The sequence below is a fragment of the Dromaius novaehollandiae genome, chromosome 1, assembly GCF_036370855.1.
Source record: "Dromaius novaehollandiae isolate bDroNov1 chromosome 1, bDroNov1.hap1, whole genome shotgun sequence".
Classification (NCBI taxonomy): Eukaryota; Metazoa; Chordata; class Aves; order Casuariiformes; family Dromaiidae; genus Dromaius; species Dromaius novaehollandiae.
The window spans coordinates 33836309-33858875 of record NC_088098.1 but is presented as its reverse complement, the minus strand read 5'-3'; the positions used below and the strand labels follow the sequence as shown (position 1 = coordinate 33858875).

The 22567-nt window shown below is 40.7% G+C and overlaps 1 protein-coding gene across 4 annotated transcripts in view; it reads right to left on the bottom strand.

The window, feature by feature from the left end:
- Positions 1-22567, bottom strand: part of SRGAP1 (SLIT-ROBO Rho GTPase activating protein 1) — a 147648-nt gene that overhangs the window by 63145 nt on the left and 61936 nt on the right. For all 4 annotated transcript variants that reach the window (XM_026092362.2, XM_026092363.2, XM_064508501.1 and 1 more), the window contains exons 2-4: positions 13015-13210; positions 10009-10171; positions 1204-1266 (exon numbers count right to left, since the gene is read on the bottom strand). In XM_026092362.2, coding sequence (XP_025948147.1) covers positions 1204-1266; positions 10009-10171; positions 13015-13210 — 422 coding nt within the window. The remainder of the gene's footprint in view (positions 1-1203; positions 1267-10008; positions 10172-13014; positions 13211-22567) is intronic.

Sequence of the window (22567 nt, the reverse complement as noted above, 5' to 3'; positions counted from 1 at the left end):
ACTTTACAATACCAGCAGCTAGTTCAGAAAAAAAGCCCCAGTGATGAGCTCTGAAAAAAATATTTAGGTAGGTTTTGGGAATCTGCATCCATAACCACATAGGGCAGGCCAACAGGTGTAAACTTCTTTAGATCTCTGGAAGCTTTGTCACCTAAGCTGTTCTTGAGTTCAAATGCTCTCCAACCCATCTACTGATAGTGCACAATTTTCCCTATATCAAAAGAAAAACAGACAAGATGCGCAAAGATAATCACAGAACTGTTTTTTGATATAAACATTGTGGGTTCTTTTTTCTGTTCCCCCAAATCTTGAAAAGAGGTTATGGAAAGGAGCAGCCCAGAGATTGTTGGGTAGGGTACTGGAAAGTGCAGATGTTTTAAATCTTCAAGATAGGAAAGATGATTTAAGCAGCAATGTAACCAGCAATTTAATGAACAGACTTTCATAGGAGGTGAATATCACCAGTCCCTCCTCATTCTATAGCTACATTAAAAAAAAAAATCTTGCTTTGTACTTTCTCAGAATATTCTTTTTGAGCCTCTCCTCAAAAAAAGGTTTTGGGAAATGGATTTTAGATAGACAAGACTCATCCTTGTAGTAATAAGCTGTGTTAAGTTACAAAGAGGAAAAGAAGTTGAGACCTACTCTTTCTCTTAGAATTTCCAGTAAGCTACCAGCAGCTTGCCAGAATGCTCCAAGTGTTTTTTCTTGATCTCTCTGCACTGTTTGGAAGGCCTACGCAATCCTCTGGTGTTTTTTTTTTTTCCCCATTATTTATTTATTCCAGTTAGTGAGCGGGGGAGCACACATATTTAACATTTAGACACTATGGTAGTGGACTTGCAAGAAGCAATGATTTTTACTGAATATAGTCCACTAGTCAAACCAAGCAGATGGCAGCATGGATGAAAACGAGGCCCAAAAGGGATGAGCTTTGCTCTGGTAAGGAAACTTTTAATAAACTGGCTTAGCATATGCTGGGGGAAAAACAGGGTGGAAAGTTAATGAGCAATCCTGAAAACATTAGCATTTATGTTTTGAACAAATGAGTAGTCTTTCCAAACAAAATAGTTTGGACTTGCATAAAAAGACAAAAATTAGTATCTCCACTGGTGGCAACTTGCTAGATAAAAGGATACTTAAAGCTTATAGGAAAGGTTTGACATGGAATTTGTATAAGAGAATCTAAGTAACTGTACTTACTGTGTAAAGCTCGTTAAGAACTTTCATTAAGTCCTCATGAAGCTGAAATGCAATCTCTTTGCTCTGTAATTAAAAAGAAATCATTAGAAATAAACACACAAATATCACAACATAAATTTGCTTCTGGATATTTGTATTTATTGCTTGTTAATACTAGATAGTGAATGCAATGGGGCTCACAAAGACACCATTTCTGTCAGTGCATGAAAAACAAGGATTCAGGGATGCAGAAGTAGATAGACAACAGCTAGACTGAGGACTTCTAAAGGGAAACCCAGAAGTAATTTAAGGGTGTGATTCCCATGAAGCATCAGGAAATTAGGTGCCAACAGAAGGGCTGATTTTTAAGATTAATGTTATAAGACTTTTAATTGGAAGGAATTCTTTACTATTTTACAACTGCTATGACACATACATAAACTAAACCACTTGGAATGCAATATTCTAGAAGGGTAACCTACCCAGTTTTATATCTAGAACAGTTTTTGTTTCTCAGCACATGCAACTATCTAAATATTTATGCAAGAAATAATTGTGGCTCCTCTTTGAAACAGATAGCCAACTGCAAAATAAGCCACAGAGTGGGTTGCTGCTGGAACAGCTTTGTTTAGCTTTTCTGCACAGTGGCTTTACTTTCATTCTGACCCAGAAAAAAGAAATGTTTGGCAGTGGTTATTAAAGAAAGCAAGTGTGTCAAAACAGGAGTATTTAATTGGAATCTCATTCAAATATATTCCTTTGTTAGTTGTCCACAGCAGTTCAAACAGATGAAAATTGTGGCAACTGTGCAAGAGTTGAAGGCATTTGCACCACATCCTTTGGAAAATAACTACAGAATAGAGTTATAGGACTTGGCAAATAGCCTGGCTATATTTCTTCTTGTCATCATAACGTCTAACCACGCCGAAAATGTCAGGGTTTTTCTGTGAATAAATTGATAATTAGCTCAGCTCCTAAAAAACCCAACTTCATAATACATAATGGTCTTAACTGTGAGAAGTACTTTGTATAGAAGCCAAAGGAAAATCTTCTGGGACAACCCATCTCCCAAGCCGCTAACACATAGTTGGCCAGCACTAAAACACCTGCAGGAATAATGGTTTCTGGATGAGGATTTCCAGTGCAACACCCACATACGAGGAGGAATCACGCAACACTTCCTGACCACTACATCTTCCAGGAGGACGAAAAACGCATACAGTAGCTGGAACAGATAACTTTGCATGAGTAGCCCCTGTTCCTACTGTCCTACCTGAAACTCTGGGTAGTATTTTAAGGAACCTGCCATATCATTTATCAGTATTTACTTCAATCATTATATGCAAGATGATTTTTAACTGTCTAGAAACGTAAGCTAAAATAAGTTAGGGAGATTCTTTTATTCCCAAGGGCATCAGCTTCAGCAGCTAAGGCACAGTAAGACAGATGCTCTGAAGCTGAGTTATACCTGTCTACTACAAAACTTTCTTCATTCTTTACACTTCAAAGTTTGGTATTTTTGAAGAGGTATGCTCCAATGGCAGTATCTAACAAACAAGGCTTATTACTTCCATTTCTTTGCAAATATCAGATTATCTTCATCCAATATTATGATAATTACAGACAGAAATTCATATGCATGACACTGTATGAAGTGCTTGTAAAATGCTTGAGCACAGCCAACAGAGGCAGCAGACAGACACAGCAGTTTGCGCAGCAGTTCATGCCAAAGGGCACAAGAAGGCACCTTGGTTTCCAATCCTAGTGTATGCTTCTTCAGGTATGGTCATGACATGCTGCAGAGCACATTCCCCAGTAGCGGGTGGAGTTGCTGCATCAGTTGTGTCAGGGGCTTTGACCCAGACAGACCCTCTGACAGCAGATGCAGCTCTACAGGTCTCAGGCTGCAGGGAGTGCTTGGGGCCTCTCCGTGAGGCCTGGGCTGATAGCTCTCCTGCAGAAGGTGTGCTGTTGTTGACGAGTTCTGTCATCAGGTAAAGGAGGTACAGGAGGAAGTAAGCAGGCTGTGCAGCATCCGAGAAGATGAGCAAGAGATAGACAGGGTATTCTCGGAGACCATACAGCTCCAGGAGTCCCAACCCCCCACAGCAGTGGAGTTGCCGGAGGGCTCTCTGCCGTGTGAAACAGTTCATCGTAACACTGGAGAAGAAGGCTGGAAAACTGGTCACTTCTCATAGAAGGGGAAAGGCTCTTACTCTTCCTGAAGATTTGCAATTGAGGAACAGGTTTAGTGCCCTCCAGGCTGAGGAGGAGCTGGGCATGGCTTCAAGGGAAGCACCTGGGCCGACAGACCCTGTGCCATGTGGGAACACCTGGAAGAAGCAGCAAGTCATTGTTGTGGGTGACTCCCTGCTGCAGGGGACAGAGAGGCACCTATCCGCCAATCCGACCTCTTGATTAGAGAGGTTTGTTGCCTGCCGGGGTTTCGAATACAAGACACACCTTCCCTTTCTGCTCTTCAGTTATGCCTTAATGCAAATGGATACTGGATGAGTTAAGGACTAGGGTGAAAATCATCCTTTTCTAGGACATTTCTCCTCTCTGCTCCTGTAGAGCTTTGTCCAGCACTGAAGCAGTCCAGCCCTAGGGATTTAGTTCTGGCTACCACCATACACACTCTTTTTCATCAATCTATGGTAAATTTGAATGTGAATGGAAGAGATAACAGTAGAGGAAAGAGGGAGATGTTTTAATGAAAGGAAAATAGATTCTAAAATAGGAAATAAAAAGAGAGGGAGGGAGGTGACCAGCAAAAAGAGTAAAAAGCAGGAAGACACAGACTAGCAATTCCATATGATCACAGATGAGTAATCTTTCCACCAGTTCACAGGGGTACTCCAGCCTGCAGAGAGAAGCTTGTAAGGGTGCCTGTAGTGATGTATGATGTGTCAGCTTCTGTCTTTTTCTGATAAAAGATTTTGTAGCAATTCTCTGATAAAAATCAGGAAATTCAGTTAACCTTAGAGCACAATGTAAAATGGATTTATTTTCAAGAACCAACACATTTTACATTAGCATTTAAGATCAAGAAATACTGACTCAAGTGGCAAGCAATATGGCTTTTAGTGTGTAATATATATCGTGTCTGAGCACCAGACAAGAAATGCACTTATTTTCAGCGGTTAATGGCTCTCTCCTATTTCTTGTTTATGCTACCTATTCCCTGCTGCTGCAGCAGTTCAGCGTGTTTGAATGGTGTGCTTTGCTAGAAGCCGATCCTCAGGGTAGCCAAACAACAGTATATAAGATGCAGCACACATTCTTCTGGAGCTGAGTTAATAGCTCTATTCAGGCCATTAAAACCTTAGAAACAATCACGGAGGTGCTTTTTTATTCACTGTATCCTAGAGATATTATTATTAACCTATTATTAACCTATTAATCAAAAGAACAAAGACCATAGTAAAAACGTGTTAGAGTATATGTAAACTCTTGCTAAAAATATGATATTTGTTTCTAATCTGGTTCAAAGCATTAAGAGACAGTTTGAAAAAACTGTCTCAATAAATGTAAAAGTTGCATATTTATTTCCCTAAATTAATGGTAGATCACACCTGTGCAACAGACACCAATAAGTGTACCTAGTAACAGCTTTTCGGTATGTGCTCAACTTTCAACACATCAGCAGTCCAACTGATGTTATCAAGATTTATATTTATGGATTAACATCTGTGAAACTTAAAATTTTATTCCACATCAACAGCCTTTCACTAAAGTTTGTAGGAAGTTTTTCATCCATTTTACTTAGAGCATAATTGGGCACCCAAACCTTACTGAATTGTTTTTTTACTGACATTTTAGAGTCAGTTAAGTTCTTCCTCAGTGTCTGTATTTAGCATGCACAATGCTACTATCAGTTACACCATTTAGGGAAAATAATCTGTGACTATTTCTTTTAAATGAGTCTGCTGCTGGTCCCTGGGGGAAGTTGTATTTAAGTCCTTTTTAAAAGAAGCTTTCATGAGCTGCAGTGACATTGACACAACACACAGTAAAATTTTGTACCAGATTTGCCAGTTTATACTAACAAATAGTTTGCTATCTTTTTAAATCTAATGGTTTAAGAAAATGATGCCAAAAATCCGTATATATTCCACAATCTTTATAACTTTAAAGCAGATTTGGCAGGTAGTCATATTCACTGTTAATAGCCAGATTATGGAACTAAAATATTTATTGTGTTTGGCTTCTCCAGCATCTTTTACTGTAAACACTGGAAGATATGTTCATCTTGGCTCATTATGGTTTCTGTCCAAAGAAAATACATTTTTATAAATTATAAATATAAAAATCTGGCTAAGGATTTTGTGGGTATGTGTTTATGCAGTTGATTATTGATGCTGGGGTAACCAGAATCACTGTATGAAATGTTCCGCATAATACTTTCCCCTTCTGCTTGACATTTTTCCTTATTGCTTTATTCTTTAATTGTCCCCATGAGGCCATCTACCCCATCTGCCTGAAGAAACATGCAAGAATGCAAGGTTTGAACTCTGCTACTTTATGTTTGCAATTTTATGTGCAGCATGAAGGCCAGGCACGAACAGCAATCTGTACTGCTTTTATATGCCAGCAACTGAAAAGAAGAGGAGCTTAAGTGCCAGGCTGAAAGTATGAGGCCTGACATAATATGATCAGACAAATGCCACAAAATCTCTGAACTAGATCCTATCTTTGTCATGCAATTAGTATATTTAAACAGTAGCTAGTTCCTGACCCCTGGAAAAAGACTGACAGAGCTCCCAGGTCTGCAAAAATAATGAATATCCAAATGTTAAGTGGACTGGCCTAAACAGGAAAACCATATACAATCAAATTCATGAATACAATACGTCTTGACCCATCAGAACATTTAAGTTAGAATGCGTAAGGGTCATTTCAACAAAATGTAATCCAAATGTTAAGACAGATACACATGCGCGCGCGCACACACACACACACACCACACACACAGAGGAAAGGAAGAACCAGAACAAGAAAGAGTATTTCATGGGTCAGGAAGAGTGCACAGTGAGATGAGTGCAAGGTACAAGGACCAAGGGGCGCAGATGTCCCTCACTGCCAGGCTTCCATATAGCCCACTGCTGGGTACTACACACATCTTTTCAGAAGGGCTAGAGAGAGGGGTTGCTACAGATCCATGACTTTGTGTTTTGTCACACAAAGGAGACATGAGCAGGAAAGGGAACAAAGCAATACCCTACTGCTGAGCACAGCCAGCAAATGAGGAAACTACTCTTCTCGTTATCACAATTCAAGCTGGAGCCGGTCTTGGGATGGCACAGAAAGAGTAGCCCTCTGGAAAATGTTGGCCTCAACTCACAGCAGGTTTCATCTGAGGACCTCTCAGGAAGAGAGACAGGAAAAAAGAGGGTGCAGAAAGAGCCAAGAAGCTCAGAGCGACTTTGCTATTGTCCGCCTGCATCTCAACTGTGAACAATGGGGCAACCCGCTCTCCGACACCTTCCCTTTCCTCAGTAGACAGCCAGGCAGTTCAGAGCAGGACTGTGAAGATCCAACACAGACAGCAAACAAGGACTTGGTGTAGTTGTCCTCAGACTTGGAAGGGGACATGAAGCATCTCTGAAGATGTAGAAGCAGCTGCTACAAGACCGAGGGAGAACTAAAACAAGGTGTTAATAGTGATGCATAACACTAAGGTTAAGAAACTGATAGATATGTAATTAATCTAATTATTGAATATGGAAAAGCTTGATTAGACAGTGGCTGCAAAGTACTTTTAAAGATATTAAGTGCTCCTATGTGAAATGCTGTGAATGCCAGATTGAGTACAGATATGTTGGATGGATGGATGGACGTCGTATTCTTGACCGCAGACTGCAGTAAGACATTAAGGTTGCATTTATCAGTGTTTACTTTTGAAATCTTGATATTACTACTGTTCCTATTATTGATAGTTATCACTTAAAAGAGAAAGTACATATTCCATAGAACAGTACGACCAGAACGGTTGCAAAGAACAATAGTGTTTCAACATCAGTGTAGAAATATGTACAGGATATGGTTTGTTTTCTTTAATCTGAAACCTCTGAACAGTCAACAAACCCCATATGCTCTTGTAATGATGAAACCCACTGAGACTGATTAAATTTTTTCTAACAGAATTTTATTCCAAATCCAATCTTTAAAAACCTAACCTAGGGAAAGTGACTGAAACTGGTTAAATCCTCTACTGGATGTTTACAGTTCTCTAACAAATTCTATGCAGTTTTCTTTAGTGGGAATACAATTTTGATGGAGGAGAATGTGGATGTTACCTTTCTCACTTTAAGTGCATCTTCTCTGTAGACAGACTGTAGTATATAACACATGCACTTCTGCACCTAATCTCTTTCCATTCCCTGGTGGATGTCCATTAAGCAGTTTTGAGATGGCCTGTAATGTACTTTCTCATCTTGCTCATTCACATCTGACAGAAATTATGGTTGAAGCTGCCCATTTGGACTAAACATAGATGCAGGGGGCTTTTGTTCTTCATTAATAAAGCAAGATAGCTTGCTAACAGCTTCACTGCCCACACAGGTCTTGGTTTTCTCCCTGTCCAACTAGCTCATCTCACTCCATACCACCCTTTCCTTCTACCCAGAAGAGAAACTGGAGCTTCATCATCATTCAAGCTATGATCAGCTCTGCACCTGGGAACTAACAGCAAGCAAATCACCCCACCAGGACCCAAATTCTACGGCAAGAATTGTGTCTGCTGGAGCTCAGTGGAAGTACCAACATTCTCCAGTGAACATTAATTTGCGACAGACTCAAGTCCTAAAAATAAGTGCTCAGAATTAACACTGGTAAATGACTACTGCCACATTCATGCCACATGCTTGTAAAGCCCATTTACACCACTTCAGGATGTTGTATATCTTCTAGCCACCTTTCCCCTCACATTATTGGGCCTTGCTCAGATCCCTGCACACAGCCTTTGGTGAGCTAGCTCTGCCTGTGCGCCAAGCTAACTAACAGCTGCTTGACGTGACAGTATCACTCTCAGCATTAGCTAGCAAACTCTGATGAAAGGCAGGATACAGCAGTTTGGGATCTGGGCTCCACTAATGTGAGGTACAGGTTATGCACAGCAGTACTCCCTCAATTTCCTTTCTCTTCTTTCCCCTGTGGAAGATCCTAGTTAGGCATAAAAAAATGCTCTTCTTCAAGAAGCTATGCCAGAAAGAGAAAATTTGAAATGTTACATGTTGTTGGAAACTGTATGGGGGAAAGAAACAACTCTGTCAAGGAGCTCTGACACTGTGGTTCCTATTAATGTGCTGACAAAATCATCCACTTTTTCTTCCTTCTAAGATGGAAGCTGCAGCAATCTCCATTAATTAATTATGAGTGAATAAAGAAGGGGACATACTTGTCCATGGAAAACTTTATCTAGATATTTTTATACAGTGTGTCTGGAGACAAAGGAAGCAAAGCAAGACTTCCTATATAAACAATCTGAACTATGCTGCAAGAGGATAGACTAGTCCAATAATGCATATGGAGTAAAGAAGAGACTGAGATATGACATAATCAGCTGAAAAAACAGTCAAATTCAATAATGAAAGATTTATACTGGTCTGTACGAGTCTGGGAACTCAGCATATAGACTGTACCGGAGCATGTTCAAATTACTTTTCCCATTATCTTTTCAACTTCTATAATAATCTTCCTTACTAGTAAGTTTAGCAGTTTGTGAACTACAGCTTCATGCATCAGACATATATTATGTGAACAAATGATTACTGATTGAGGAACTATGAATTTAAATTCTATTACTATTAAAGGTTTTCATGCACAGCAATAGATTTGATTAATATTTTTACTTCTTTTCTTCCAAGTACAGCCTCCGCACTCCCTAAATGATTCTTGTCCCCACCCCATAGCTACCTGTTTAGGACTGTGGTCAGGTGTACGTGAAATCAGTTCCTTATTCGGAAAGCATTGATCGGGTACTCTTGCAGGAAATGCCATCATTTAGTCAGGCACTTTATATTCTTTAACCTTTATACATTTGGGACTCATTTCTGTAATAAATATGATGTTTGCCTACGAGCATTCCATTGTGACTGATGGTCCCCCATGTATATACTATTTTTATTTCAGAACATTGTAAAGACAATGGCTATAAACATTACATAGATATCAAACTAAGGCTCCCTTAGAGTTCTTGCTTAGCCAAAGGGGCACTTATACATACCTGTGTTATGAAACACATAAAAGATATGTACAAGGACAGACATGTACAAAGACAATGCTTAAATGACCTAACAGAGACAATTGTGTTACCAAAAATATATATTCATATCCAGAATGGTGAAAGAAAGGAAACACTTTTAGAAGAATCACAGCATATGGCTACCATCTTCATACCAACTCATTACAAGGTATACCTTCACTTTGGCTTGAATCAGAGTTTCCTCATGACAGTTATAACCAAATACTGTTTTTACTGTTTTAATAATTTATTAATACAACATTTTGGGGAGTCCTAGGTTAAAACTGTTTCTTTTCTGCATGGGTAGACAAACATTCTTTTGAGACAATAGGACTTTTTGCTTGCCTCTTGGAAATTTGCCATTCAACTCTTAAGGTCACCAGCATATTCGGCAGGTTCCCAAGCAATTCAGCACTAAGGGTTTGTTCCATGAGAATGGTCATGAAGGATTTGTAAGTGTGCTAAAACAGATTTTACGCTACGTGTTCTGAATCTTCCCTTCAAATGCTACCAGTTAAGACAGTATGGTCTCCCTCATGCACATTACAGGCCCCACTGGAGGTCTGCAAGGCAGGCATTACCTTCTTGAACATCCTGGTGGAGTCCTCGCTTATCTGCATGAAGCGCATGATCACGTTGTTCAGGTAGATATCACTCAACGTTGCATGGTCTTTGCTTTCCCTTCTCACTTGGTTCAGCAGTAAGTACCAGCAATTCACCGGCGATAAGAGATTCTGATCTTTCCTAAGGAGGAAAGATACATATATATTACATACATAAATGAAAAACTTACATAATTAACACAAACAGGCCCTGACATTTACACCCATAACTCGTTATGTAAAAGTAGGAGCCCAAAGTTTACATTTAAATTACTGAACCACTGAGTTTTGTAAAAAAAGGCATTAGCAGATCTGTGAGAACGAATAGTGGAAGTCAAATAAACAGTCTACCAGTACACACACTAGAAGTCAAGTCTTCTTGCCTTTACTCATGCAAGCAGTCAGAGTGAAATCAATACTCTTACTCTTGTTAACAGAGTATGCTAGATTTGGACTTCTGTTTCTGAACAGCCCATCTATCCACGCTTGGAATATCTCAGGTTAGGCAAGCTTCAGATGATGCTTTAAGACACATTTTTCAAATCCCATGAGGCACAGATATAAAAGAAGAGAAAAAGAACGAGAATTTAGAACACTACAACCCAGCTGACAGTATTAAAAAAAGCCCTGCCACAAAGCTTACAGTTGCTCACAGATGGACTATATGTAAATATTCAAAATCTACAAAGGCCAATGCTGAAAGAGTAACACTATTTTTTTGAAATTAGAAATAAGTAAGTGCCAGAAATGCATTTCAAACCCTTCATGAGCAAAATTGTAACAGTGCTTGTCTATCAAAAAGCTGTTTCACTGTAATTTTTTTTATAACTGCTATAAAATTAAAAGGAAATGTCATGAGTGTACATATTTTGTGATCAGCATTCATAAACTCTATGCTGGGTGCTGCCAGACACAGACAGTTCAATTGCAGGACAAAGAAGAGGACTGGACTTTTTCCACAGTGGTCCAGTTCTGCATTTTCTTTGTAGACCTTCTGGGTTGTAGGCCCATTCCAAGTTTTTAATATTGCAGCAAAGCAAAATCACAGACAACTTATCATATCTTCTACACACAGCAAAATAAAAATACATATAGTTCAACAACTGTTATACAGCAAAAACCTATTTATAATATTTGTCTTATGATTTTATTGAAATTTTTAGTTCACGTTTTCCTTGGAACTATGTGGTCTAGAGACTTGCTGCTCTTTCTTGTTTCTTGCACAGATATTCTTATATAGTCGTAAGGATCACACAAGCGGGAACAGACTAGCCAGAGGTGTCAACGAATTGAGGGAGAAACTCCTTCAGCCCTTGGTGTAAACTGCTTTAATAATTAACTACTCTCACGGTTTAAAATTTGCCCTTTAATTCCTCATTTGATTGTTTAGCTTTAGTTTTCACCTCCGCAATCGAAGTGACAATGAATGATTAACAGACGAAAGCCTTTTCTTATTCATTCAGTGATATGTTGCTTTGCTGTGAATTCAGAAGTGAGTTAATGAAACTTCTCCATTTTGTATGAGAGGGCACATCTTAACAGAGTTACTCGCATCAATGCCCTTCAGGGTCTTATCACTCAGGTTAGCCTCTGGGAACATCCCTGAAGAGCCATGCCTGTATTACTTGCTCTTTACTGTTTCTGCATGTCCCAAAACCAATCCTGCTGAATTATTTACCAGCCAGCACTGTCAAGGCTGGGAGAAACTTTGACTGCTGTGGGGGGAATGACAGGAACAGTGTGGGGGACCACCAGTTTAATTGACTTTTGCTATAACCTCTCCTCAAAATAATCAGGCAATTGCATAACAAAGCCAAAGGCAAGGGTCTAATTGTGACCCCTGTGCACATGGGCTAGCCTGGATTTAACACTCATTTAGAAACAAGTAAAGATGGTATGCATCAAGCAAAAAGATTCTTACCGAACCTGAATAAAAGCCTGGGCTCTCTCTGAGGCAGAGACATCCCCACATGCTGCATATTTGAGAGAATCACTGAATCACTTAACTAAATTTTAAGAAATATATAGTACTGTTTCTGGAACTGTATAAGCTGCGTTCAGATTAATCTTTTCTTTGTCAAATGTGTTTGCTGAAGACTTTCGTTCTGAAACAGAAGATCTGTCTGTATATTTAGAGCACAACACCAAATGGATGGTGGAAAAAGGTACTTATTTTTCAGTTTTACACACACAAAGTATTGTTTTATACACCTAAACATAACAGGGCCAGGCAAATATGTTAATTGATCAGCTCAAGTCAGGAAAATAACCAGACAAGACTATGTCAGCAAGTAATGTATTTGAAACATTTTATAAAACGTGCTGTTCACTCTTTTTGACAGATACTACCTGACCACCTCTGTTCTGCACAGAAGTTACTATACCATGAAAGGGATGCATTAAATTGTTAGCAAGCATAAAATCTGCATCTTCTTTATTTCTAGGAACAAGAGGAATCAAGAAGTAGCATAAGTTCACATGCAGCAACAAATCAAAATATTTTTCCATCTCAATAACTTTTTTGCCAATATCCCTGGCCTTTTTTGCAAGGGTGAGTGGCCTTTATTTAGACCCTTTCAAATTCTGTCAGCTCCACTGCAACAGACCACACAGAGCTTTCCAGCCTATCTGGGCCTCCGCATCTCTTCTAGATGCTGACTGCATTTTGGGGTGGTTTAAATTTTATTTGATAGGTGAGGTATAATACTTGTTTAGCCTATGTTTTAAGAAACTAAAACCATCTGTCAGAATTTTCCACGAATAATTGCAGAGGGCCAAATCAACAAAACAGTATTTAGGCACCCAGTTACCTTCAACTGCAATGAAAACTGCTACACTGTTAAATAGGGGTGGGAAATTTAAATATGCCTTTGAACCTGGGCTCTACTTAACAGTACTCAAAAACAGAAGAAGCAAAGTGCCGGGTAGCAGTCCAATTGCACAGCAACGGTTAGCGTGGGTGAGCGGGAGGGCAATGCCTCTTACTTGTACTGTTGATGGTCCTTTGTACTTCTTGTTTTTGCCATGAACCTCTCTGCCAGTTTTTCCAGGTTACGGGAATACTCCATTTCTATTTCTGACTTCTTGCGGAAGAAATCCTGCAGATCCTGAAGAAGTTGCACTCTCATTTCAGTCTGCTGCTCCAGGCATTTCTGCTGCTCGATGAGTTGAGCTCGGATCTCTAAAAGAAACACATGCAACTCAAGTCAGTGAAAGTAAACGAGGATTGAGTGTAATCAGTCAAAATTACAAATGCTTCAGCCTCTGCAGCTGCACAAGCTGGATCTGATTGTGGGTCTGGTGGTGCGAAGCAGCAGTGGTTGCTCATGGGTCTGCCATGACCTGCTTCCGCATCAGGCCAGAGCATCCTCGCCCTGCTGCCTGCCTGCCCCTCACAAACCGCCACAGTGAGAGCGCGGGACTCTGTGGGGCTCACATGAGCAGAAGGTCTGCCTCCCACTTCTTCCCCCATCCTCTTCCTTGCCTGTGGCATTAACACAACATCTGGCTCAAAGATGTCTACTTGCACTTCAACTGTTTGAGCAGCAGCTCTTTCTTCTACCCTGAAGAACGGCAGGCCAAATAAGCACTCTTGGGGTCGGAGTGCCTATGGACTGCCAGGTGCCTCACACTGGCTCATATCATCACGTACCCCACGTAAATAACTTTGCAATAAACTCTGGAGGCATCATCCACCATCACTGTGCACAGATGAAATTCCACATCTGCCCCATCTCTACCAGAGGGCATACTGGTGTATTATACATCTATTCACCAGTATTTTAGTGAATTTAGAGGAAAAAGCACACATGTATACAGAGATATCAAAAAATTTGCACAAGGTTCCAGAGACTATGGTATTTCTATTAATGTAAAACACAATCAGTCAATTTAGAAGAGAATATATGCTCACAATGATCATCTAGATTAACACAGAAAAGCCTCCAGATTTCTTACTGCTGTATTGCCTACTGTTTGCCATATGCACAATTACTATTGGGCAGAGTTGTTTTTTTTTTTTAGCACTTTTATTTCTTTAGTGCTAAGCAGATCATCACATTTTGGAACACTTAGACTAAAAACCATCCCTCTAGTTCTTTTAAGAGACTGGTTCATTAGAGTCTTATTAGCTGCCCATGCACACTGCAACAAAAGCACTGCACTGTGGTAAGTGTAAACAGTTTGCAACCATAATTATATATAAATATTTTTAAACAGTATAACACTATAACAAGGACTTTTGGATAGCAAGACAATACACCAGAGGTGATGTCGATGTAAAGGCAAAATTGTTATAGACTTTTACTTGATCTTTAATGATGTAACCATGCTGTGGGTAAAGAGATTTTGGAAATCTTAGCTGCCTCCCTGGATTGAAACAATAAAGCATTCTAACACCACCACTAACATTATGGGGAACTGCAAACCAATTAGTAGTAATAACCTTGCAAAAACTTATTAGACTGCAGCTAGAAACTAAGGCATCCTTATTCACCTTAAAGGAGGTACGAAGGCTGAGATCTAGTCTGCTGGGATTCAAACATGTAAACAAATAAGCTAGGGTGAGCACAGAAAACTGTTAAGCCAATATATTTACTGGAGGAGGGAGACACTGCAGTGTTTTCTTCCAAATTTCCTTTGAGCTACCAGCTGCTGTGTTAATCATTAATGAGACCATCCTTTCTTATAGTCTGGGAGGTGAACAAAAAAATTCATGGTTTGGTTTTCATTTCATTTCAAATCAGCTCATTGGAAAAGAAACATGCCGTCAGCAAGGATGAGCCACTGTAATACAACACTGTATCAATGACATTCATGTACACAGAGGAGAAAATCACATTGGAGCTGAAAGGTTATTAACAGAAACAGAAACCCAAGAATGGATTCTTGGATGCTCACTACTTGCAATACTTGTAATCACGGAAAATCCCTGCTTATAGGAAACCAGTTGTACAGATTCACTGATAAAAAGCAGATATTTGGCATGAAAGCAGGAATTCTGACTAAATCAAAATCCACGTACATTCTCCCTCTATTTCAGTCGTCTCCCATTCCCACTACAGATATTCCACCAGCGACTTTAAAAGCAGAGCTCTGCACAGAACTACATTCTGATTATTTTGTAGGTCAGTGGATCTTGCTGCTATAATTCTTCCTTTTTAGGCAGGCTTTCACCATAGCAACGGGAAAGAGAAAGATCTTAGAAACAGGAATATATGAATAGAGATACAAAAAACAATCAATCAACAAGGGAGGACAGATGTAGTATCAGAAACTACATTAGCTTTCTGACACTGTGGATTTGTAGTGGACAGTACTGGTTTCCTTCAAACTTGTACATATAAAAAAATTGGAGCATGATCTCTAAATGTTGACAGTGGCTGAAAGTCTCAAAGCCCAGGGTAGGGTGGTACATTAGTGACTGCAAGGCTGGAGACTTAAGAAAGAAGTTCCATGATTGAGTCTCTACTAGCTGAGTCCCTCAGCAAGGAGGGGGAACGTGCTAGCTCCAAAAGACCGGCCTCCCGTCAGGGGAGAAAAAGGGAGATGTATGCTCCCCTCATGTCAGCAGACCAGAGTCTGGCCAAGAGAGACTTTGACATAGTCATTCTCCTTCTGATCTTTCAAGTCCTTCTGCTCTTGTTCTTTTGAATTTTTCTTTTTTTCTCTAATAATATGTGTAATGCCATATTGGTAGGCTGGGGAGATGGCAATGAGTAAGACATTAGATCAGCAAATGTTGATATTTTCACTTTCTGATAAGAGAAAGCTGTGGATTATTATTATTATTTTTAATATCGGCATAACAGCCAGTCAGCCTGAGTGGCTGTGTATCACAAATAACTGTCCAAGTACTATTAATTAGTATAAGTTTTCCATTACTTACTGTTATGGAAAACTTCATCAGGACAACACTATCTTCTTTAACCAATCCACATATGCAATTTCCCTGGAGCTACAAAGAGCTATGTAGAATATTGCTGCATTTTATTCAAAGAAATAAATAGCCAAGAGGCTGGGAGGGTGCCAATCTCAAAACTACTAGAGCCCACACTCTCTGTAGATGCACAAAACAGGTGCAGCAGGCAACAGAAAGACGACTGTCCTTACTTGATGTTGCTGGCACTTTTAAATGCAAAGTTGAATCGATACCAGCTGTAATGGACAATGACATTGTCCTGTGCTGCTTTGTGGGGTGGCTGATGTAAAATAACTGCCAGGATGTTATGTGCCAGGAACAGACATGTTTAAACAGTGGATGAACTCACAGCATCTCCTTCCTTGTACAGCAACTCTGAGTTGCAATCACGGCTTTCCTAGGCACGCACTGGTTCAAAGGGAATCCCATCCATTTACGGTGCTGCTTAAACAGACTGAATTTGCATCCAGTGAAAAATGTCCCCCTTTCTCCAAGATTTGCACACATGACCATAGCAAGGAAGCAGCTAATGTGACTGTAATTAAACCAACAACCTCTGAGTAAAAGTTTTATTGCTAAAGATTATCATATTAAAAATTATTTCAAATTTATGCCCTGAATGACACCATCTTCAAGAATTACGGTATTAAGTACACAATCAGGTTTTGTTTTTGGCAGCCTTCAAGATATCACCTCTAATCTTTCAACAGATCTTTCTTCTCCTCTGACAAAAGGTTAAGTCAGTGCACTAAGAAAAACAACAGGAGACAAGATTATAGCTGTTGTGAGAGTTAAGCACAGAACAGATGAAGCTGAACTACTGACATCATCCAAATCATAACCAGAAATAAACTTGTCAAGGTTACCTCTTTGTACACAGTATAGTGTTACAGATGATGACTTACATAGCACTGCAGCACTACACAGTATTGCACTAGAAGAATGGTGGCTAACCGGCAATAGGTCTGTGCACAAAATGGTCACAACCTAAAGGCACCCGTGGTGTGATACGCTGCTGCATGACACACAACAACCACGCTGGCTACAGATCAGCAGAGAGTAAAACCTGCCACCTTCTCTTCTATAACCACCAAAGCACCAGGCTCAATTGAAACCCTGGGGAGCCACGGAGTCTCCTGACTTCAGCAGGCGTTCAGCTGGATACCTTGAAAATACACAGTATAAAGCTCATTAACTCTCTGGCCAACCCAACGGCCAGACCAATGCCGTATAAGGACTGCTGCCCCACCACAGCACTGTCACTGTAAGATCCATGTCCCTTGTCATGTGGTGCCCGCGTGGTCATGCAGCCTCCATCTGCACTGCACAGCCGTGCCACGTCTAGTCAACCCTCAGTTTCTTCCTGACCATCGTGAACCCTCATTACCAGACTCTCAACTGAAACGACTCTGGACACTTTGTAGTGCAGTTTCATGCCTGCTGCTTCCCATCAGAACGGCTCCAGGAGTTATGCCAGCCTGCCATCCCTCACTCCTGTTTAAGTGGAGTTACTTCTCTGAACAGAACAACCCTTGCGTGCCTTCTGCTGTTTGTTCAAAGCTCCTGAAAAGTGCCGCTGAACTGGACACCTCTCCCAGGTCACCCCCCAGCTCCTGCAGGGCAGGGAGCAGCATCGCCAGCCTCCCACCTGCCGTCTCACCCTGCCTGGGATGCTTCTATATTTAAGTAGCGATTAAAATATACAAACTACGCAGACACATTAATCCAGTAGTATTACCAGATAATAGCACAAACAGCCCCAGGGCCCCATCATGCTAACAATTATAAAAGCAAGTGGCTTGTCAGAACTACATGAGAGTACAAATAGGCTCTCACAGGCATATGTTTATTTTTGCAGGTCTTTATCTGCTCAGTAACTTCAGTCAAAGCAACATCACCTACACATCTTTAAGCATATGCTTCCTAAAAAACTAAAATTTCAGATTACTTTTAAAACATTCAAAAATGTCTTGCAAAAAGCAGTAAGGCCACTAGACCTGATATCCCCAAACCATTACAACTTTGTCTTTGTTACTCCAGTGAGCTATCAAACACACATACACATTACTCTTACATTTATGATATCCAGATTATATTTACATAGGAAAAGATTCAGACCTTAAATTCAGTCTAGATATCATCTGGTGACTGACATGCATTTGGAATTAAGCAGATATTGGAGCATTATTCATCTTGTAGTTCTTCCTTGAAGATACGATCTTATAAGATTTTCACTCCTGAATCTCAGCTACTTAGTGCAAGACTGGCTCATGTCTGAATCAGTTGCTAGAAGCTGGGATGCTACATCAAGGGACTGATCTTTCCAATTTATCCTAATCTTATGTCTTCCTAAGGACCTGCTTTTGGCTTCTATTTGAGACGGGCAGAACTTTGGTCTAGCCCAACACAGCTGGCCAACACCTGTAGGTTAGCTGTTGCTGCAACTTTCTGCATCAGTGAAGACATTCCTCATTCCCGTGAAAGGCCAAACAGGTAACTTCATTTATACAGCCAGCTCGTCACATCATCTAGGTTTTGTGCTTCAGGAAAGTGCTTAGCTCCAGCTCACTAAGTGCACCCTCAACAACAACAACAAAACAGCAGCAGGGCATCCTTGAGAGGGTTCTGGGAGCTCCTCTAAGCACATTTAGTAGTCCCTAACTCCTAGTCACCCCTAGGATCAGGGCTTCCAAACCTTCCTGGGATGTTATCATGTCTCTCAGCAGACAAAAAGATAAAGATTATGAGAGGTATCAGCCTTGTGATGGTGGTTCTGGTTCTGCTGATACTCCTCTAGCAGATACGGAGCTACAGAGTCTAAAGGTCCTAGTGCTGGACAAGCTCTTACTTCTCAGAGCCATGACTAGAAAGCTATCAAAGAGTTTCAATGGCAAATCAAGAGGGAAGCTTTGTGTTCGGCAGGAAGACTGACTTATGATCTGTTCCAGGTTCTTCCTGCCATTTTCTAAGACCAAAGGCACTTCAACAGCCAGGAAATTCCAACAGCCAGACAGCTGACAAGAGATGCTGGGGTGAAGATCTCGCAGGCTGCTAGAGATATGTCTTTAAATAGAACACTAGCCTGTTCACTCTCTTTAATATGTGAGTAAGAAGTGTGGCTACATACACAGTTTGAAGATGATACTGTTAGGCTTTTGAAGACAAGGCTTTTGTGGACTTTCTTCTATTCCCTAGCGAATTTTACTCAGGACATTCAGCATATGGCTTATGCATGCTCCCACTTGAGAAAGTGAAACCTCCCCAATGCACACCTCTGCTCTGAATTTGTTGTATGGCTATGTGCCATTTCCCAGAGAATTCATTTCAGGATTTTTGTTTGTTTGGATTTTCCTTGGGACATGGTTGAGGCTGCCTTCTGTGGATCATGGTCGCAGGCTGTAATAGTCTGTGGAAGTGGAAAGGGGAGTGAGAATCATTTCTGGTGTATGAAGAGCCATACAAACGGAAGAGGTCAATTGATATATGATCTCTGATATCCCTATTGATATATGTGCTCTCTTCCCCTTTCACAACGGTAAGTCTAATTCATTCAAGCACTTTGGTATGCTTAAAGCAAAAAAGAGTCCCTCTGTGGCCACTAGCAGGAACGCTGGTGTAGACACCATTTTCATGATGAAGACAGTTACGTACAGGTCCCTACAATTGTCCTGCTGAAGCAACGAAAACAGATAAAGAATGAATTCTCTCCTCAGTGCAACTGCAAATGTAGTTTTACACATTCAAGCGGATATCGCTTTAGTCTTAATCACACCAAACACAGCCTCAGCAACGCACATACCTGCAACCAGAATCATGTAACTGGGGGATCCTGGTGGACGAGATCCAACAGGACGGGGAGGGGAAGGGGGCTGCATTAAGGCACCTTCCACTGTTCAGTTCCTGCTGGAATGCAAGGACATGTTTAGAAGAGCCAAGAAAGCCTCTATATGTAGCTGAAGAAGCTTTTCTTCTTGTTCTTGGATTAACGCCCTCTTGCTATTCACAGCCACAGCTGCTGGTCACTTGGCTGCCTACAGACAGCCTGAATGGAGGGCAGCTCGCCAGCTCACAACTTGGCTGGACACTTCTGCCACAGCACGACTGCCAAGCAACCGTGGGTTTCAGCAGGCAATCTGCCTATGCCACATTTCGAGGGCCACTGCTTCTGCAGGAGCTGCTTCTTTGCGCTGGCAGTTAAGCACTGGCACTACATCCTACCAAAACCTGAGCACAGCATACTCTGTTCTGTTGGTCACCGTCTGTCTGGAGCTCAGACTTTGAGGACAAAAACTTCTATCCCTCAGAGGAGAAAGAGAGAACTTTCTTTTGGTCAACAGCAAAACCCCAGCTCATCCCAGAACAGCACTGACCAGACAAAGGAGAGCAAAGTGCAGGACCCTTCCTCTGTCTCCGTGGTCTGCAACAGGGAACAGACTAGCTCTGCTCTGAACCTCACACTGTGGGAGCAGATGCTCTCCTGTCGTCCAGTTGCCCCACCTCCAGATGTACAAATTAGCTCTGCAAAACCACAGGCACACAAAAGAAAAGCAAAGAAGCCACATCAAACAAGCCCCAAAACACATGTTAAAAGAACAAAACAAACAAGAAAGTTTGCCAGTCATGGCATTCATGGCAAAGGCCTGTAGCCTCAGGTGGAAGAGAGAGACAGAGAGACAAGGAGTCTGTGGGCACCTTTGTCTGTCAAGCAGAGAGGCAGTAGGTGTCTAAAAACCCATTTAGGCCAACTAAACCGCCAAGATCTGTGTGACAACTTGTTTTGAGGCTTCCAAAGGGTTTAGACCATGCAGATTTTTCTTATGCTTGTTCAAGATACCATAAGAATTATCTCAAGTCTTAAATTTTGGGCACACAAGAAAATAATAATAATAAAAAGACAACATACCCAAATCTTTCTCTTCTTACCAATGAGGTATCTACCAGCAGAATAGAAAAATGCCTCAAAACTCTCTGTGGAATAATTCTTTGCAGCACTGTCTGGAACGCTGGATCTACAACAGCATTCTACAAGAAAAAACATCCCATTCCAGGCCACAGATTTCTATACATCTATTATTTAATTTGATTATTATAGCCTGCTGTGATTGCTCTAATCAGTAGATGAGATCTATCCTTCCTTCTGCATGCTTTCCACACAGGAAAATTCTTTCTTTACACAGACTAACTCTCTAACTATTCAAACAGCATTCATCTGTTATATGCTGTATGCTGTATTTTCCTGTCACACACTGTGCTTGCTCTTCAGTGTTCAAATTGTAAATTCTACCTTTTAACTAATACCTAAGGAAATGTTATTTCAGCTATGCCACTTCATAAATTGGAACAAAAGAACCTCTCTATTTCTAGAGCGTTAAAAGTAGTTTTAGCATTAACTGATGGCCAAACTCACGTTTGTCAGCAAATTCACGTCAGCAAAAGATTAGGACTTTTTAAGCTAAATTCTGACCTCCATGAAATCAATAGAGATTTGTCTCTAACTTTACCCATGCTGGGATACCTACCCTACTCTTCACCTAAATGTACAGAAGCTTATGCTCATCTAGTGGACATGCTGCTACCAAAGGAGGCAGTCTTGTGCTCCCCCGCACCCTGCACGCCGTCCTTCCAGATCATCATATCCCGGTATGAGAACTTCTGCAGCCAAAACAACTAATCCATAGGGGCAGGGGGAAGTGTTTTCTGCCAGTTATGCCTCTGAAGTATTGTCAGGACAAGGGAGGGACAGGAAGGTGCAGCTCAGGCCTCTTCTGCCAGTGCCATTATAGACCAGCTTCAATCTCTTTCAAAATCTAACCAGAAGTTGGTAGCCACAGCAAATATTATCTCCCTGCAGAAGTAGTCTACACTGGTATATGAAACACTAAGGCTTATCAGGATCATGCATGCACTCTTTGGGAAGGCTAATTCAAACTCGGCAGAAGTAAACTGATTCCTGCTTTAAACTTGTCACACAAGACTGGAAATTCTGCCAGCAGTAATTAACAATTCATAACATGATCACTACAAAGTCCCTAATTCTGTTTTGATAGCACGTTTTCTCCTCCTGATGCCACTAAAGCACTTTCTTTTTTTGTAGATATGCTACACATTTTTGTGTTGACAATAAAATACAGACATGCACTGTGGAGCCAGAGAGGCGAGGGAAGTGAGGATCTTGGCACCCAGACACGTGTATCAGAAGGCTGGGACTGAGAGATAAAGTCAGCCTTACGAGCTGGATGAGTCTGCTGCACCGATCAGCAGAGGAACGGGACGCTGTCATTTTCGAAACACACTGTTACTGCACAGAATGGGGCGATCTTACTGCTCTTAAATTGCTGTATGTGGTTTATAAATTAAATCAGACCATAAAATACCAACTTTCGGAAAACAGTCATTTTGTTGCTCTTTATACATAAACTGCTGGCTAGTTTATTCTCTCTACATGTATATCGTGTGTCTATATGCACTTATTTCACATTGCTTGGAACTTTCAAAAAATGCTCCTTATTTTCATAGCAATTCTCTGCCTATGAATTCACTATCTGATTATTATTATTGAACAGATAACATTTGGTTTTTTTAAGTTACTATACCGATTTCTGCTTGCTTTGTGTTTTG